This window comes from Schistocerca gregaria, chromosome 1, assembly GCF_023897955.1.
Source record: "Schistocerca gregaria isolate iqSchGreg1 chromosome 1, iqSchGreg1.2, whole genome shotgun sequence".
Lineage (NCBI taxonomy): Eukaryota > Metazoa > Arthropoda > Insecta > Orthoptera > Acrididae > Schistocerca > Schistocerca gregaria.
In genome coordinates this window covers 331960024-331977465 of record NC_064920.1, presented here as the reverse complement: position 1 = coordinate 331977465, position 17442 = coordinate 331960024, and the positions used below count along the sequence as shown (strand labels likewise).

The following is a 17442-nucleotide window of genomic DNA, read 5'->3' as shown; positions in this document are numbered from 1 at the left end:
AAAAGGCGCTGTGAGCTAGCGTTCACACAGGACGCCACAAATTCTTCTTAATTGCGCAGTTTGCAAAATGGCGTCACCTGTATCAGCTGATTAAACGGCTGTACATATTGCTAAATAAGATATTTTGGAAACATAATAAATGTAAAATACTACTTACCAAAGTGTTTCTCGTCTATTTTGTCTCGACTAAATGTTTTAAGAACCGGTCTGCAGCTTCAAACCAAGAAAGGCTGGGTTTATAAATACTGTCTGTAGTCGCACCAGTCTTAAGTGATTTCAGTACTTTTTTATGTTCATTCATGTAAGCATTTCGAATGCTTCGAATTTTTAACTTTGTTGTAGCTACATCAATTCCAGGTACACATTCACGCATACTGTTTACTATTTCAATTAATGCAGCATCTCTCAAATTTCTGTCTTTGTATGATTCGCTTTTGTGGTTCCAAAGGCATTCTCGTTCTTGATACACCTATCTCATAATTGTCGCTGTTGATCACTTTTTCGACATATTAATAGCAAACGCACAAACAAAAGCACTATCTGTGAATGAAGAAGCACTAGAAAGGTTTGAATCCAGCCGCGAGGTAAGTTATTTCGAATGTGGAGAAGGCAAAATGGCGCAACAAAGTAGAATCTAGTTCAACTCTTGGTGGCGTGACAAAAGTTGCGCTTCTTAAATGGCTCCACCGAAAACTAGGAGTTCACACATGCAACTACAAAGCAACTGCAGTTTGCCATTCGCAGTGGCGATACTTTCGTTGCCTGTGTGAACCCGGCTTAAAAGCTATGCCGTACTCTATGAACTACATACAAGATCTTTGGCTCTGTTTAGTTTTGGGAAAACCGCCATATGTACTATTAAATATCTTTGAATGGAAGTGGCGTTGTTGTGTATGGGGAATTATAGGAGCGGTAGAAGCTTAGTGGAAAGGGTATTGAAGTTTCCAATTATTTTTGTGCTGTATATGTAACACGCTTATGCTGTGAAACGAGTGCGTAATAGATTGCTTTTGATACATATCTAATAACACGTGTGTATAAATATTTGACCGGCAGTCGTGGTCTCACGGCAATCATGAAATTAGTGAGGTAAGTAAATAGTTAACACAAAAGCTATGGTCGTATACTATTTCTTCTATATTTAGTAAATAGCGAAACCTGAATTTAAAGTAAACTTCAAATAGTCTATATTACTCCAATGTTGTATGTACAATTTTCATTGTAAATATAGCTAGTTTGTAGTGGAAGTTTCTTTGTTCTTATTTGAATTGTTTTTTTTCCTCTTTTTTTTTTTTTACTTGGACTGTAAACTATTTTAATTTTTGAGAGGTGTGTGTTAATCGTCTTCCAATTTGCGTTTGTTAATTAAAGACAGATTTGTATGTTTTATCGCAATTATCATTTGTGTAGGTTTCTGATGAAACTTAGCCATGAAACGGTTACCATCGAGCTCAAGAATGGGACCCAAGTGCATGGTACTATTACTGGTAAGTTTCATGTTACATAAATGTTTTGACTATCTTCAGTTGCAGTTGATTGCAATATGCGCCATCAAATGTTTCATTGTATTTCTCATTCGCGCAGAAAAGAACCGTTACAAAATTTTACTTTGTGCAGTGTAAAATACTGTTCCAGCACTTCGAATTTTGTTGTGGCGTATTTATATTTCGTAGCGTGGAATTGGGTGAACTGTGAATGGAACAGTTAACCTTCGTTACTGTTCTCAACTTATTTAATATAATTGTTAGAGGGATTTGTGTAACTCCTTATTTAATATCCTGTTATAAACTAACGTTTCATAATTTTTAGTCATAATTCTCGCATTGTCAGAAATTACAGAAATAGTATTCTCCTAATTTTGGTTATGTATAGTTCCCTTTCCCTTACATGTAGTATTTGGAACAAACTGTTCGTTCATTGTTGAAACACTTAGCAGTGTGCTCTGTGGTAGGTTGGATTTGGGGGGGGGGGGGGGGTGGCTGCCTGTAAGTTAAGACACTTCCTTTTCAGACGGAAAATAAATCTGTCCATCAGGGAAGCTTAGGTCACAACTTTACCAAGACATTAGCAGTTGAAAGTACTTACTGAATAACTGAGTTAAAATGAACTCGGGTCACCTATAACACATTTTGTATTATAATTTCAACTTGCCATATCTGTGAAAAAAGGCAGCACTACTGTGTTGGGATTTAGTAAATTGCCATTAAAATTTCTTCTTTCTCCACAAATGAATAGATGAACATCACGTTCATCTATAGCTTATAAAAGGAAGCTACCAAAATGTCAAACTAGAAATTGTGCCATTTCGTGACAACATTAAGAAATTTTGAATGGTGTGTGTGAAACCCCAGGTCACCATGAAGGGCTAAGAATGAATTTGTGCATGACAGGGCTGGGAAGAGAATGGAATACTGTTAAATTTAGTATTTAGATGAGATGGTCTGCGGAGGACAGGGTGATCTTATGAAACACACTAATCATTTATATGAAAAAATATAACACTGCAATCACATGATTGCATACTAAGCTGCAACCACTGTGCTGCTTTCTACATGGGCATGACAAGTAACAAGTTGCCTGTCGGCTTGGGTGGCCATTGCCAAACTGTGGCGAAGACAGCTGGACCACCAAGGTGCTGAACATGCTGCCCAATATGGTGTGCTTCACATCAGTGACTGCAATTGAGTCATTCCATGCCAAATAAACACACCTATTTTACATCACACTCTTCGAATTTGCTGAAAGTTGGTATACTTACAGTGGGCACTGAGACTAAGAAAAATACCAAATTTCAATTTTTTAATGGACTTTTTTTAAATTTTCCTAGGAGCTGCCCTAATTGAGCTAGAGAACTGGGAAAGGTGTCATTTTGCATGCTCTTTCCAGGGATATACAACAAAACATAGCTTCTAATTAATAACCTTTTTGAAAATACTAAATAATATTTTGATTTAATTTTAATTTTTTTTTACAAAAAGTACATAATTGAAAATTTTCGAAATATTTCCATACCTTCTTCATCTTATTGTAAATCACATGGCAAAATATAAATCTGGAATGATGATGCGTTCATTGTTAAAAAGAAAATAAATTTCCGGTCTCGTTTTTCACTAATGGCCCTAGTTTGACCAAATTGACCTTTAACAAACAGGAATTCCTTCAAAATATACTGAAAGATAAGTAAAAAAAGGATTATAAATATCAAAGCATCACATTATTAAACCAAAACTAATCCGCATATTTTATAATTAAGTTGATTGCTTATTTTAATTTCATACAACTTCACTAACAGTATATTAACCATTATAATAAAAACAAGAAATTGAGCATTTAACTACAAACTGAAATAAAGGATGAATAAGTATAAGTATTTACATAATAGTACTGGTCCATGATGTTTGAAATGGAACTATTAAAGAAACTAAATACGTAATGCTTGTTTTTAAGTAACAGGTATCTGTACATAGCTAAATGTAGCACAATAGGTACTAACAATAATTTTGAAACAACTTTCTATCAAATTTACATTAACACTAACCTGAGACAAAAATTAAGTTTTGAGTTGAAAGCAGTTTCCCAATAAATTGTCTTCGAACTTCATATATTACATTTTAATAAAGCTGACTGTGTTTGGTTGACATCACTTTCATTAAGGATGTATGTTCCCCCTGTGTGAGTAAATGGATTCACTTTTGTGAGAACGTCCACAGGACATCTGCATGTGCAGGATAAGAGAATGATGTAGCTGGTCCACATGGATGAAGAAAAGTTATTTTCACTTCATCAAGTTCTTCATTTTTTTTTCTAAAATATACCCAAGCCACCAATTTCTACCATATACAGTGGTGACATAGCCTGATACATCTTGTAACTTAAGTTTGTCTGGTGATGTAGTTACTTCTCTCTCCCAACTCTGCATATCACCTGAGAAGTATTTGATTATTAATTTTGATGTAGTGTAGGGAATGAAAGCGTGAAATTACTGTGTTCTTTTGATTGTCAATGCCTCTTCAAGTCGGCTTATTAAGAATATTTCTGAAGCAGTGTAGTCTTCTTGAGTGGAATATGCAAAATCAACATTTGCGATATTATCTACTTCCCACTCAAATAGATCTCGTGCAGTTTGGATCTGATTTTGGTATGGCCTTTGCAAACTTGGACGAGCTACCAGTCTCTTTATTGAACCCCTTACTCCATCACAAGGCCCTTTCCTATGTGCTGTAGCTGAAAAGTGCCACTCAGCGTTTATGTTGAAGTCTTCCTCATGAAGGCAAAAGTTCAGGAAGTTTTTCTTACTTAATACTGAGCAGCAGAACTATCAGAATAATAGTATATCTTTTTTGAAATATTTTGAAATTTATTTGTTAGATATGAAATAGCTTCTTTTGAAAGGTGTGAACCACAGTTGTATTGTGCTCCGGGCAATCAGAAACAATGACAAGGCTCATATGCTCAATTTTGTCTTCTTATTTGTAATATATAACAAAAGGATGAATGATAATCTTCTTCAGAAGTTTTCTGCACAATTTCCAGATTACATCGGTCAACTGACATCCACTGTCGGAACTGAACTTGTTCAATTAAGTTTTCATTATAAGAGTTTTAAAATTTTACATATGACAGTTTCTCCTGGGAAGTATTCAGTTTCACATGTTGCAATCAACTGATGATGGGTTGCAAAGCATTTTTGCAGTGCAATGCTTAAAATTGTTTGAGCTGCTGTGTGTTACTGTATTTAGTTTGGCATTTTCTATCATTACTTTTATGTTTTGGTGAGTTGTGCACACGCAGACAGTGTGTGTGCCACTCCAGCCAGCTAATACACAATGTTTTGATTTCAACTCAGCAAATTTAGAGAAACCTATGTTAAGAAACTTGTCTTTAAAATGCTTGTAAGCTTCTTTAAAGTTACACAAAATAGTCTCTTTGATATTTTTGTTTTCACTTGTTTCTGTAATTGTCACACAATTTTTAATACCTGGCATTGCCCTGATAACGTCATCATTTTCATAAAATGAATGTACAGTTTTGACCGTTTCTGTTGGTAAACAGTTCCCTGGTTTTGGGTTTGGACCTTCCATGAATCCTTTCTCTTCAAAAATTTTTTGGACTGCCGAACAATGTAATTAGGAGCATTAAATTCCCTTATTATTTTCCCAACACTCCCCTTAGCAGGTAAACTTGTAAGAATCATTAGGTGGTTTTTTTTTATTTTTATTTTTTTATTTTTTTTAATACATGATAAGTTTCTTTTTAAGATTTTCAAGAACGGGTTTGTCAGTATCTGATGAAGTTTCAGGAGCAACAAAAAGGTTACGTGTCATTGATGAGATTTTCTTCACTTTTGATTTGGCGTAATGCCTAGAAGTTGGTTTCCTCCTATCAATTGGGGCCTCACCTAGTTCAAGTGTTGTGTTATATGTTTTAACAGCTACTGAAGTTGGAGTGAAGTCAGGGTCTTGGTCTCGGATGATTATCTCTGATTCAGAAGATTCTTCTTCAACACTTTCATCACTAATGGTCTCAGGTGTATTTTTCAATTTGGTTACATCTTTCCTACATTTATCACAAATTTTGCCACCACTTGATATTTGAGGAAATAATTTGGGCATCCATCTTATGACATTTCTCACTTTTTCTGTGTCTCTAATAAAATGATTTGACTTCTTCAATGGATTACAGCACTGCACTTTTTACTTGTTTCCATATTTATACAAAAACCACTTATAAACTGTCCTTCAACTATAGATTGACTTGAAAATGAACTATTAAATATAATAGATACAGACTGGTCAACACAGAGGTAACAATTGATTTGCACTAAAACAACAGTGTACAATAATGCTGTAGGCACACAAAGCCTTAGAAGGTAACAATGCAGACTACATCATCTCAACAATGGCTCCAGTCTCTGAATTATTGTACAGAGATCAAGCCCTGTGTATACGGTCCTCTACTGACGTACTACCTTAAAGGTCAGTCTGGTCAAACTAGGGCCTTGAGTGAAAAACAAGAGTCCGCAATAATTTTTTTTTGACAATGAACCCATCATCGTCCAACATCTATATTTTGCCATGTGATTCACAACAGTATGAAGTTTGTTTTGTTGTGGTCTTCAGTCCTGAGACTGGTTTGATGCAGCTGTCCATGCGACTCTATCTTGTGCAAGCTTCTTCAACTCCCAGTACCTACCGCTACCTACATCCTTCTGAATCTGCTTAGTGTAGTCATCTCTTGGTCTCCCTCTACGATTTTTACCCTTCACCTTGCCCTCTAATACTAAATTGGTGATCCCTTGATGCCTCAGAACATGTCCTACCAACCGATCCCTTCTTCTGGTCAAGTTGTGCCACAAACTTCTCTTCTCCCCAATCCTATTCAATACTTCATCATTAGTTATGTGATCTACCCATCTAATCTTCAGCATTCTTCTGTAGCACCACATTTCGAAAGCTTCTATTCTCTTCTTGTCCAAACTATTTATCGTCCATGTTTCACTTCCATACATGGCTACACTCCATACAAATACTTTCAGAAACGACTTCCTGACACTTAAATCTATACTCGATGTTAACAAATTTTTCTTCTTCATAAACGCTTTCCTTGCCATTGCCAGTCTACATTTTATATCCTCTCTACTTTGACCATCATCAGTTATTTTACTTCCTAAATAGCAAAACTCCTTTACTACTTTAAGTGCCTCATTTCCTAATCAAATTCCCTCAGCCCCCCAGGGGGCTCGCGGTCCTTTCGTGAGTATGTGCGTGGCGAGCACGGGGCCCCGAGCTATTGCAGCCTTCCTTCTTTTTCCGGGCTGCATTTCCTTTCCCTTCCCCTCCTTTCCTGTCCTTCATCCTTCCCTCCGACCTCTCCTCTCCCTCTCTTGGTGTCCCTACTTATGGTGTCCCTCCTTATGTTGGCCCTGCTATTCTCCTGGTTCTGCTGACCTTGCAATTCGGCCTTGTTCTGTAATTCCTTCATCCTTTTGGTATTCTCTGGTCCCCTCTGGGATTTGACCTCCATCACTAAATTTTCTTCCGTAGTGTGAGCCATTTGGGGAAGAGCACCTTACCTAGTGTCTCCGGCGTGTGCCATCATCATTGATTCCATCGTTTCCTTTACGTCGTTGTTTGACGCTAGGGTCCATAGCCAGCACGGTAGCCAGCCCGTGTGGTGGGGTCGCTATGTACCCTTTTGGTTGAGCCCCCTGAAAACACAGGGATCACACGTCTGATACCTGAGCTGTGACCTCCTCATGTAAGCCTAGGAGTGGTTGCTTGTCGTCCTGGAGCATCGGAACTCCCAGCAATGGCCGCCATGCCAGACGGCCCTTGCTGTGGCTGGGTGGCGCCCATGAGGAGAGCCCCTGATCGGAGTGGGTGGTATCAGGGCGGACACTATGCTCATGAAACGCATAAGAGTCCACAACTGGCCGTTCTCCGGCCGTCTCTTTGACTGGAAAAGATTCTTCACGTGCTGCTTCCTCTGCCCCTTCCGCCTTCCCTTCCGTGGCTACCCCCTGGGAGGAGGGCCAGGCTCGTCGGCTGGGGGCGAAACCTTTCCCTCGCTATCTGGTTTGCGCCAGAACTGATGGGGATACTTTTACTCATACGAAACCTATGTTTTTTGTTGAACACATCGAAGACAAGTTTGGCGAGGTGGACTCTATCAGCAAGATGCGGTCTGGGTCGCTGTTGATTAAAACTGCTTCAGCTACCCAGTCTGCAGCTCTCCGTGCCTGTACCCATCTTGGTACGATTCCTGTGTCAATTACCCCACACCAGTCCTTGAACATGGTGCAAGGTGTAATTTTCCATAGAGACCTCCTCCTTCAATCTGATGAGGAACTTCGGGACAATCTAAGCCGGCGGGGGGTTCACTTTGTTCGGCGGATTCAGAGGGGTCCGAAGGACAACCGCGTTGACACTGGTGCCTTTATCTTGGCCTTTGAAGGGGACACCCTCCCTGAGAAGGTCAAGATTATGGTCTATCGGTGTGACGTGAAGCCATACATCCCACCACCTATGCGATGTTTCAAGTGTTTGCGTTTTGGCCACATGTCTTCGCGCTGTTCGCAGGCCCCCCTCTGTGGTGACTGTGGACATCCGTTCCATGAGGGAAGTTCCTGTGTTCCCCCTCCTGTGTGCGTAAATTGTCGTGGGAATCATTCTTCACGGTCACTGGATTGCCCAGTGTATCAGAAAGAGAAAAAGATACAGGAGTATAAGACTCTTGATCATCTCACCTATACCGAGGCCCGTAAAAAGTATACACACCTTCATCCAGTGACCCTGACAACTAGTTATGCTTCAGTAGTATCTTCACCCCCTCCTCCTCATTCCTTACCCCAGTCCCGAACCCCTTTCCTCCCCCCTCCCCCTGCGGTTCCCACACCATCCCCTCCGGGCACCGCTTCCTCTCCCCGGCTGGAGAAGTGTCCTGCTTCTTCGGCATCTGCCGGTCATGGGCGCCCCTCGCGGGATCCACCTTCCAGGCCAAAGGTCTGCTGCCACGCGGCCACCACGAGAACCACGGTCTGCGGGCCCCCAGATCGCCCGCTCTCTTTCTGTTCCCGATCTTGCTGTGGCTGGCTCCATTTTGTTGCACAGCCCTCCACGATCCCAAACAGAAAGAAAGAAGCAGCACAAGTCCCGGGACAAGGAGTCTCTGGTGTCGCCAGAGGTCTCGTCCCCATCTTCACAACCTGTCTCTGACCTGTTATTCATGGATGTCGCCCCCTCCTTGTCGGTGACGGGTGGTGACCCACCGGCATGACTGACATTAGCCTGTTCACCCCCCAATTGACTCATCGTTCTTTGGCTATCCAATGGAACTGTAATGGCTATTACCGTCACCTACCGGAGTTGCAATCCCTTCTTTCGTTTTACTCTGCGGCTTGTGTGGTTCTACAAGAAACTCATTTTACTGGTGGTCACTCACCAACCCTCCGTGGCTTCCGTGCTTTCTGTCGAAATCGGGTCGGCCCCCTACGGGCGTCTGGCGGAGTTTGCACGTTGGTCCGAACGGACATTGCCAGCACGTGGATTCCTCTCCAAACTACATTGGAAGCACTTGCTGTTAGGATCCATCTGGACTCTGGGGTCACAATTTGCAATCTGTATCTCCCTCCTGACAGAACTCCTACACCTGCCTCCTTAAGTGCCCTCCTTCAGCTACTTCCTCCTCCCTTCCTTATACTTGGCGATTTTAATGCACATCATCCCTTGTGGGGCAGTGCATTTCCATCTAGTCGGGGTCATCTCATTGACCAGTTTATTACCGACCACGACTTGTGCCTTCTAAACGATGGCTCCCCTACCCATTTCAGTGCCGGTCATGGTAGCTTTTCTGCCATTGATCTTTCTCTCTCTTCTCCCTCCCTCCTCCCTTCCCTAAAATGGTCACCGCATGACGACCTTTGCGATAGTGACCACTTCCCGTTGATTCTCTCGCTCCCTTCCCGCTCCCCCATGGACAGATCACCTCGTTGGTCCTTCCAACGTGCCAATTGGCCCCTGTATACTGCACAGGTCGTTTTTTCTCCCTCATTGTCGGATGGTATTGATGATGTCATACGTGACATGTCTGACGCGATTGTTCACGCTGCTAGCCTTGCTATCCCTCGCTCATCTGGACCATTTCGCCGCCGGCAGGTCCCTTGGTGGAGTTCGGACATTGCCGTTGCCATCCGTGATCGCCGTCGAGCTTTGCAACACCTTAAGAGGCATCCATCCGTTGCCAATCTTATTACCTTTAAACGCCTTGGCGCAAAAGCCCGTTACTTAATAAAACGGAGCAAACGGATGTGTTGGGAACGCTTTGTTTCTTCCCTCGGTTCTGCTGTCCCTCTGTCGCGGGTATGGGCTACACTTCGCTCTCTCCAAGGTTGCCATCGGCAGTCTACCCTCCCGGGTCTTCACCTCCCGGATGGCCTTTGCACGGACCCGTTGATTCTCGCGGAACACCTTGCGACCCATTTTGCAACAGCGTCGGCATCAGCCTCCTATCCGGCTGCTTTCCTTCCCCAGAAACAGCGGGCCGAAGCTTCCGCCTTATGTTTTACCCCCAGCCAGTCAGAATCATACAACGACGCTTTTACTGAATGGGAACTTCTTTCCGCACTCTCCTCTTCTCATGATACGGCCCCTGGCCCAGACTCCATTCATAACCAACTGCTTCAACATCTCAGTGCTCCACAACAGCGACATCTTCTCCGGGTATTTAACCGTATTTGGCTCCAGGGTGACTTCCCTTCTCAATGGAGGGATAGCATCGTGGTTCCCGTCATTAAGCCCGGTAAGAACCCCCTGTTCGTCGACAGCTATCAGCCAATTAGTCTGACGAACGTTGTTTGTAAGTTACTTGAACGGATGGTAGCCCGTCGGCTCACTTGGGTCCTCGAATCTCGGCGTCTGTTGTCCCCTTACCAGTGTGGCTTCCGAGAGGGACGGTCTCCGATCGATCATTTACTTCGCTTGGAATCCGCAGTTCGGCAGGCCTTTTCCCAGCGCCGCCATTTGGTTGCTGTATTTTTCGACCTTCGCAAGGCCTATGATATGGCTTGGCGCCATCATATCTTACTTACACTTCATGAGTGGGGTCTTCGGGGCCCACTCCCGATTTTTATCCGCCAGTTCTTGTTTCATCGTTCGTTTAGGGTTAGGGTTGGTACAGTTTTAAGTTCTCCGCGAACCCAGGAGAATGGCATCCCTCAGGGTTCCGTATTGAGTGTACTTCTGTTCCTCATTGCTATAGATGGACTTGTGGCCTCCGTCGGTCCTTTGGTCACTCCTGCTCTGTATGTGGATGATTTCTGCATTTGGGTTAGTTCCTCTTCGATGGCCGCTGCAGAGCGGCAGCTCCAGGGTGCTATACGGCGTGCCTCTGCATGGACCATCTCACACGGATTTCAGTTTTCTCCTTTAAAATCGCGAGTGGTCCACTTTTGTCGCCGTGTGACAGTCCACCCCGATCCAGAGCTCTATCTCAATGCACAACGATTACCTGTGGTCCCACAGTTTCGTTTCCTTGGCCTTCTTTTCGACAACAAGCTCACTTGGCTGCCTCATATCAGACGCCTGAAGATAGGATGTTTCCGTAAACTAAACGTCCTTCGCTTCCTTGCCCACACCTCTTGGGGTGCTGACCGTTCCACTCTCCTCCACCTTTATCGGGCCTTAGTGTTGTCTCGCTTGGACTATGGTTGTCAAGTTTACGGTTCAGCTGCCCCTTCTACATTGCGCCTCTTGGATCCGGTCCACCATCGTGGTATCCGTTTGGCCATCGGTGCCTTCCCGACTAGCCCTGTTGATAGTCTCCTGGTTGAGGCTGGGATCCCCCCCCCCCCCCCCCCCCCTTTCCGTTCGGCGCTCCCAGCTTCTGGTTTCGTATGCAATCGCTGTCCGTTCCTCTCCCACTCATCCTTCCTATTCTATCCTGTTCCCTGCCCAAGGAAGTCGCCCACCTGACTCCTGCCCTCGGGCGGGTTTACCGGTTGGGCTCCGCCTAGCGTCTCTTCGCCGTGATTTTCAGCTTCCTTCCTTTTCCTGTATCCCACGTTCCCTCCCCAACACACCTCCTTGGTTAGTTCCTCGGCCCCGAGTTCGGATGGATCTTTGCCGAGGTCCGAAAGATTCCGTTCCCCTGATGGTGTTCCGTTGTTTTTTCCGCCGCATTTTATCTGAGTTTCGGGATGCTGTTGTTTTTTACACTGATGGCTCTAAATCTGCTGATCGTGTGGGCTATGCCTTCACCTCCTCTGTAGGCATGGAAAATCATCTCCTGCCAAATGCATGTGGGGTGTTCACTGCGGAATTGATGGCGGTCTCCCGGGCCCTGGCCTTTATTAAACAGTCCAAGCTCAATCGCGTTTTGTTATGTACAGACTCAATGAGTGGCCTTCAGGCACTTGACCAGTGTTTCTCCCGTCATCCCTTGGTCTCCTCCATCCATGACCATCTCGCTGATCTCCACCATGCTGCTTGTTCTGTTAGCTTCCTTTGGGTCCCTGGCCATGTGGGCATCCAAGGAAATGAGCTTGCTGATCGTTTGGCTGGGGGAGCAGTCACTTATCCCCCATTCCCTGTCACCCCTCCTGTGGCGGATTTACGGCTTCATCTCAAATCCCACTTTGCGCAATCATGGGGCCACATCCTGGGATGCTACCTCCTTGTCTAATAAACTTCGTGCGATTAAGGTGACACCTGTCCCATGGCGTTCTTCCTTACGCCTCTCGCGAAAGGACTCAACCACCCTCTGTCGTCTTCGCATCGGCCATACCAGGCTGACCCATGGTTTTCTTTTGCGTGGTGAGCCACCCCCACTTTGTGGTTGTGGAGCTTTCCAGTCAGTGGCCCACATTTTGGTGGAATGCCCCCTTCTTTTAGCTTTGCGTACTAAGTACAGACTTCCCTGCACTTTACCCTTAATGTTAGCAGACGATTCCCGGATGGTTGAACTGGTTCTCAGTTTCCTCCGTGAAAGTGGTTTTTATTCTCAGTTTTAAGGATTTTCATCTCCCTCTGGAGTAGGGGCAGGGCGGTGAGGGTTGGGATGTCTCCCACTGTAGGCTGTGCTTGGAGATTCCTGACTCCCCTCCCTGGCCATGTTCCTTCTTTTTTCCCTTTTACTGTTTTTATCGCCTTTTAGGTTTGTTTAATCCCTTCTACAGTCCGCCCTTTTACACTCTGGCGGTTGAACGCTTTTAAATAGCATGTGGTCTTGCTTGTACTGCATCACAGGTGGGATATTTCCTCTCTTGAGGTTGCCCATTTACTGACTTCCCTCCTTGTGTTTTTATCATTGACGACACAACTGCACTTTTTTAGCCTTTTACCTTTTATCTTTTATCGTTTTTGACTCTTCTGAGCTGTCCCTCTGTCGGAACTGACCGCCTTTGTAACAAGGGACTGATGACCTTGCTGTTTGGTCCCTTCAACCCCAATCAACCAACCAACCAACCAACCAAATTCCCTCAGCATCACCCGACTTAATTTGAGTACATTCGATTATCCTCATTTTGCTTTTGTTGGTGTTCATCTGATATCCTCCTTTCAAGACACTATCCATTCCCTTCGACTACTCTTCCAAGTCCTTTGCTGTCTCTGACAGAATTACGGTGTCATCGGCGAACCTCAACATTTTTATTTCTTCTCCATGGATTTTAATACCTACTCTGAATTTTTCTTTTGTTTCCTTCACTGCTTGCTCAATATACAGATTGAATAACATTGAGGAGAGACTACAACCCTGTCTCACTCCCTTCCCAACTACTGCTTCCCTTTCATGTCCCTTGGCTCTTATAACTGCCATCTGGTTTCTGTACAAATTGTAAATAGCCTTTCGCTCCCTGTATTTTATCCCATTCACCTTTAGAATTTGAAAGAGAGTATTCCAGTCAACATTGTCAAAAGCTTTCGCTAAGTCTAGAAATGCTAGAAACGTAGGTTTGCCCTTCCTTAATCTATTTTCTAAGGTAAGTCGTGGGGTCAGTATTGCCTCACGTGTTCCAACATTTCTACGGAATTCAAACTGATCTTCCCCGAGGTGGGCTTCTACTAGTTTTTCCATTGGTCTGTAAAGAATTCACGTTAGTGTTTTGCAGCTGTGACTTATTAAACTGATAGTTCGGTAATTTTCACATCTGTCAACACCTGCTTTCTTTGGGATTGGAATTATTATATTCTTCTAGAAGTCTGAGGGTATTTCGCCTGTCTCATACATCTTGCTCACCAGATGGTAGAGTTTTGTCAGGACTGGCTCTCCCAAGGCCGTCAGTAGTTCCTATGGAATGTTGTCTACTCCGGGGGCCTCGTTTCAACTCAGATCTTTCAGTGCTCTGTCAAACTCTTCTCGCAGTATCGTATCTCCTATGTCATCTTCATCTATGTCCTCTTCCATTTCCAGAATATTGTCCTCAAGTACATCGCCCTTGTATAGACCCTCTATATACTCCTTCCACCTTTCTGCTTTCACTTCTTTGCTTAGAACTGGTTTTCCATCTGAGCTCTTGATGTTCATACAAGTGGTTCTCTTATCTCCAAAGGTCTCTTTAATTGTCCTGTAGACAATATCTATCTTACCCCTAGTGAGATAAGCCTCTACATCCTTACATTTGTCCTCTAGCCATGACTGCTTAGCCATTTTGCACTTCCTGTCGATCTCATTTTTGAGACGTTTGTATCCTTTTTGCCTGATTCATTTACAGCATTTTTATATTTTATCCTTTTGTCAATTAAATTCAATATTTCTTCTGTTACCCAAGGATTTCTACTAGCCTTTGTCTTTTTACCTACTTGATCCTTTGCTGCCTTCACTACTTCATCCCTCAAAGCTACCCATTCTTCTTCTACTCTATTTCTTTCCCCTATTGCTGTCAATTGCTCCCTTATGCTCTCCCCGAAACTCTCTACAACCTCTGGTTTAGTCAGTGGTTTAGTCAGTTTATCCAGATCCCATCTCCTTAAATTTCCACCTTTTTGCAGTTTCTTTAGTTTTAATCTACAGGTTATAACCAATAGATTGTGGTCAGATTCCACATCTGCCCCTGGAAATGTCTTACAATTTAAAACCTGATTCCTAAAGCTCTGTCTTACCATTATATAATCTATCTGAAACCTGTCAGTATCTCCAGGCTTCTTCCATGTATACAACCTTCTTTTATGACTCTTGAACCATGTGTTAGCTATGATTAAGTTGTGCTCTGTGCAAAATTCTACCAGACGGCTTCCTCTTTAATTTCTTAGCCCCAGTCCATAATCACCTACTACGTTTCCTTCTCTCCCTTTTCCTACTACCGAATTCCAGTCACCCATGGCTATTAAATTTTTGTCACCCTTCACTATCTGAATAATTTCTTTTATTTCATCATGCATTTCTTCAATTTCTTCGCCATCTGCAGAGTTAGTTGGCATATAAACTTGTACTACTGTAGTAGGTGTGGGCTTCGTATCTATCTTGGCCACAATAATGCGTTCACTATGCTGGTTGTAGTAGCTTACCCGCATTCCTATTTTCCTATTCATTATTAAACCTACTCCTGCATTATCCCCTATTTGATTTTGTGTTTATAACCCTGTAGTCACCTGACCAGAAGTCTTGTTCCTCCTGCCACCGAACTTCACTGATTCCCGCTATATCTAACATTAACCTATCCATTTCCCTTTTTAAATTTTCTAACCTACCTGCCCGATTAAGGGATCTGACATTCCACGCTCCGATCCGTAGAACACCAGTTTTCTTTCTCCTGATAACGACATCCCTCTGAGTAGCCCCCACCCGGAGATCTGAATGGGGGACTATTTTACCCAAGAGGACGCCATCATTTAATCATACAGTAAAGCTGCATGCCCTCGGGAAAGATTAAGTAGTTACGGAAATATTTTAAAAATTTTCAATTATGTACTTTTGTAAAAAATTAAATCAAAATATTAATTACCATTTTGAAAAAGGTTATTAATTAGAAGCTGTTTTTTCTGTAACTGGAAAGAGCATGAAAAATGCTGGAAGATGACACCTTTCCCAGTTCTCTAGTTCAATTAGGCCAGCTCCTAGGGCAGTTTAAAAAAAAAAGTCCGTTCACACAGTTTTGGCCAGTTTTTCTAAAGTTTACATGACCATATTTCAAGAATGGTTTGAGGTAAAAAATTGAAATTTGGTATTTTTCTTAGTTTTAGCACCAACTTTCAGCAAAATCTAAGAGGATGAGGTAAAATTTTTATTTCAAGTGTGTTGATTTGACATGGAATGACTCTGTTAACAACCTGCAATATATCCTACATCCTTGTAAGCCCCGCGGACCTCAGTCTTTGCTACCCCATTTGCTGCTTCCACTCCAGCACTATACAGCCTTGTATTCCAACAAACCCACTAGTCTTCTTTCCCACTCTGCTCCTCTCTCCTCTTTCCCCCACTCCCTCTGCCGCAACCAAAAACTTCTGACTGCACCTACAAGTCCTACACGGTCCCCACCATGTCACTGCATGCTCTCGCAAGCACCCCCTCCCGAGCTATCCCTCCCCAACCTGTGCCACATTCTTAATCACACGACAGTGATGCTCCCTTCAGGTGCAGTTGCAGCCCAGCCACGTAACCGGAGACAATGGTCATATCAGAATTGTGAATGTGTGAGTCTTCTATTTCGAAAGAAGGCCTCTTGGCCAAAAAGTTAAACTTATAGCAGTGTTTTTGTTCTACCCATCTGCAACTCAACACACCAGCATATATGGTGAGTTGCATTCTGTCCTCTTGGTAATATTGTCGTTTTCCATATTTTAATAAAAAGTTGACTTGAACATGAAATAATGAATGATCGCAGAGTAAATGTGCTTTCTTGCACATTATTGTATGCAAAATCTGGTTGCGGCAGATGATGATTACTTACTGGTGTTTTTACTCCCTTCCTGTATCCATTTGTTTATGTGGATGATTAGTAATGATTACTCAGTGTATCATTTTACAGTCTGCGTAGATGATGTTCTCAAGGTAAGCTTTTTAATTAATTTGGTTTAGGGTTTAAGTTAAAACTTGTCACTAAATTATAAAATGTGTTCTTCCTTTGTAATGATGTATATTTTACGTACACATTTACTTTTTTGCTTGAAGGTGTCGATGTTGCTATGAACACTCACTTAAAGGCTGTGAAGATGACAATAAAAAACAGAGACCCAGTGCAGTTGGAGACACTGAGCATACGTGGAAATAATATTCGGTATTATATTTTGCCAGACTCGCTACCTCTTGAAACACTGTTAATAGATGATACGCCTAAAGCCAAAGCAAAGAAGAAGGAAGCTGCAAGAGGTAATATATTCTGTTTTAGTTATAATCATTCTTTTGTGGCATGGCAGATTATATTACACTGCTTGGAGAGAAGTGAAAAATATGTACAGCTGTAACTTATTCTCTTTATATAGGTGCCAGCAGAGGCCGAGGACGCGGCAGAGCAAGGGGACGTGGGCGTGGAAGGGGTAGAGGAAGAAGATAATTATTACCAAGAAAGAAATTGTTTCGTATGTGTTCTGATCAATTTCACAGACTTGAGTATTGTGACACTTCAGTTAGATATGAATCTTTGTGTGTTTGTGTGTAACTGTATACACACCGTTGGTGTGAGGAGTGTGGTTGTGTTCTTTCCTTAATATGCATAAATTTCATTTACTGTGAAAGTTTGTATGTCAAGCATTTTTATTTGTAATATGTAATAAAGATCCATAAAGAAGTGTAATCACATTGCACATTTTTGTGTGTCACTACATTGCTGCTATGCAGTGCAGAAATTTATTTTAAGAGGAGGCTTGAGTGTTCTGTTGCAGTGGGTAGTTTTGTGTGTCAGTCCTACAGTCACTCGATCTCAAATGAAACTTAATTTCACGTGGAAACATAGTAACTGCATTTTGCCTCCACTGACAGTATGTGGAAGGTTTATTTTTACCATTTTGAAGA

At 42.7% G+C, this 17442-nt stretch overlaps 1 protein-coding gene across 1 annotated transcript; it reads left to right on the top strand.

The window, feature by feature from the left end:
- Window positions 1–851: 851 nt before the first annotated feature.
- On the top strand, window positions 852–17224 carry LOC126344215 (small nuclear ribonucleoprotein Sm D1). Its single transcript, XM_050002003.1, has 4 exons — window positions 852–1089; window positions 1411–1487; window positions 16603–16800; window positions 16914–17224. Exons 1-4 carry the CDS (start codon window positions 1076–1078, stop codon window positions 16982–16984), a joined length of 360 nt encoding a protein of 119 aa, XP_049857960.1. The 5' UTR covers window positions 852–1075; the 3' UTR covers window positions 16985–17224.
- Window positions 17225–17442: the final 218 nt, after the last annotated feature.

What these genes read in the sequence shown, in the direction of transcription:
- LOC126344215 (XM_050002003.1), top strand. An exon ending in AGTGCATGGTACTATTACTG is followed by an intron (nt 1,488 to 16,602) that starts GTAAGTTTCATG and finishes TTTTGCTTGAAG; the next exon opens with GTGTCGATGTTGCTATGAAC. An exon ending in GAAGAAGGAAGCTGCAAGAG is followed by an intron (nt 16,801 to 16,913) that starts GTAATATATTCT and finishes CTCTTTATATAG; the next exon opens with GTGCCAGCAGAGGCCGAGGA.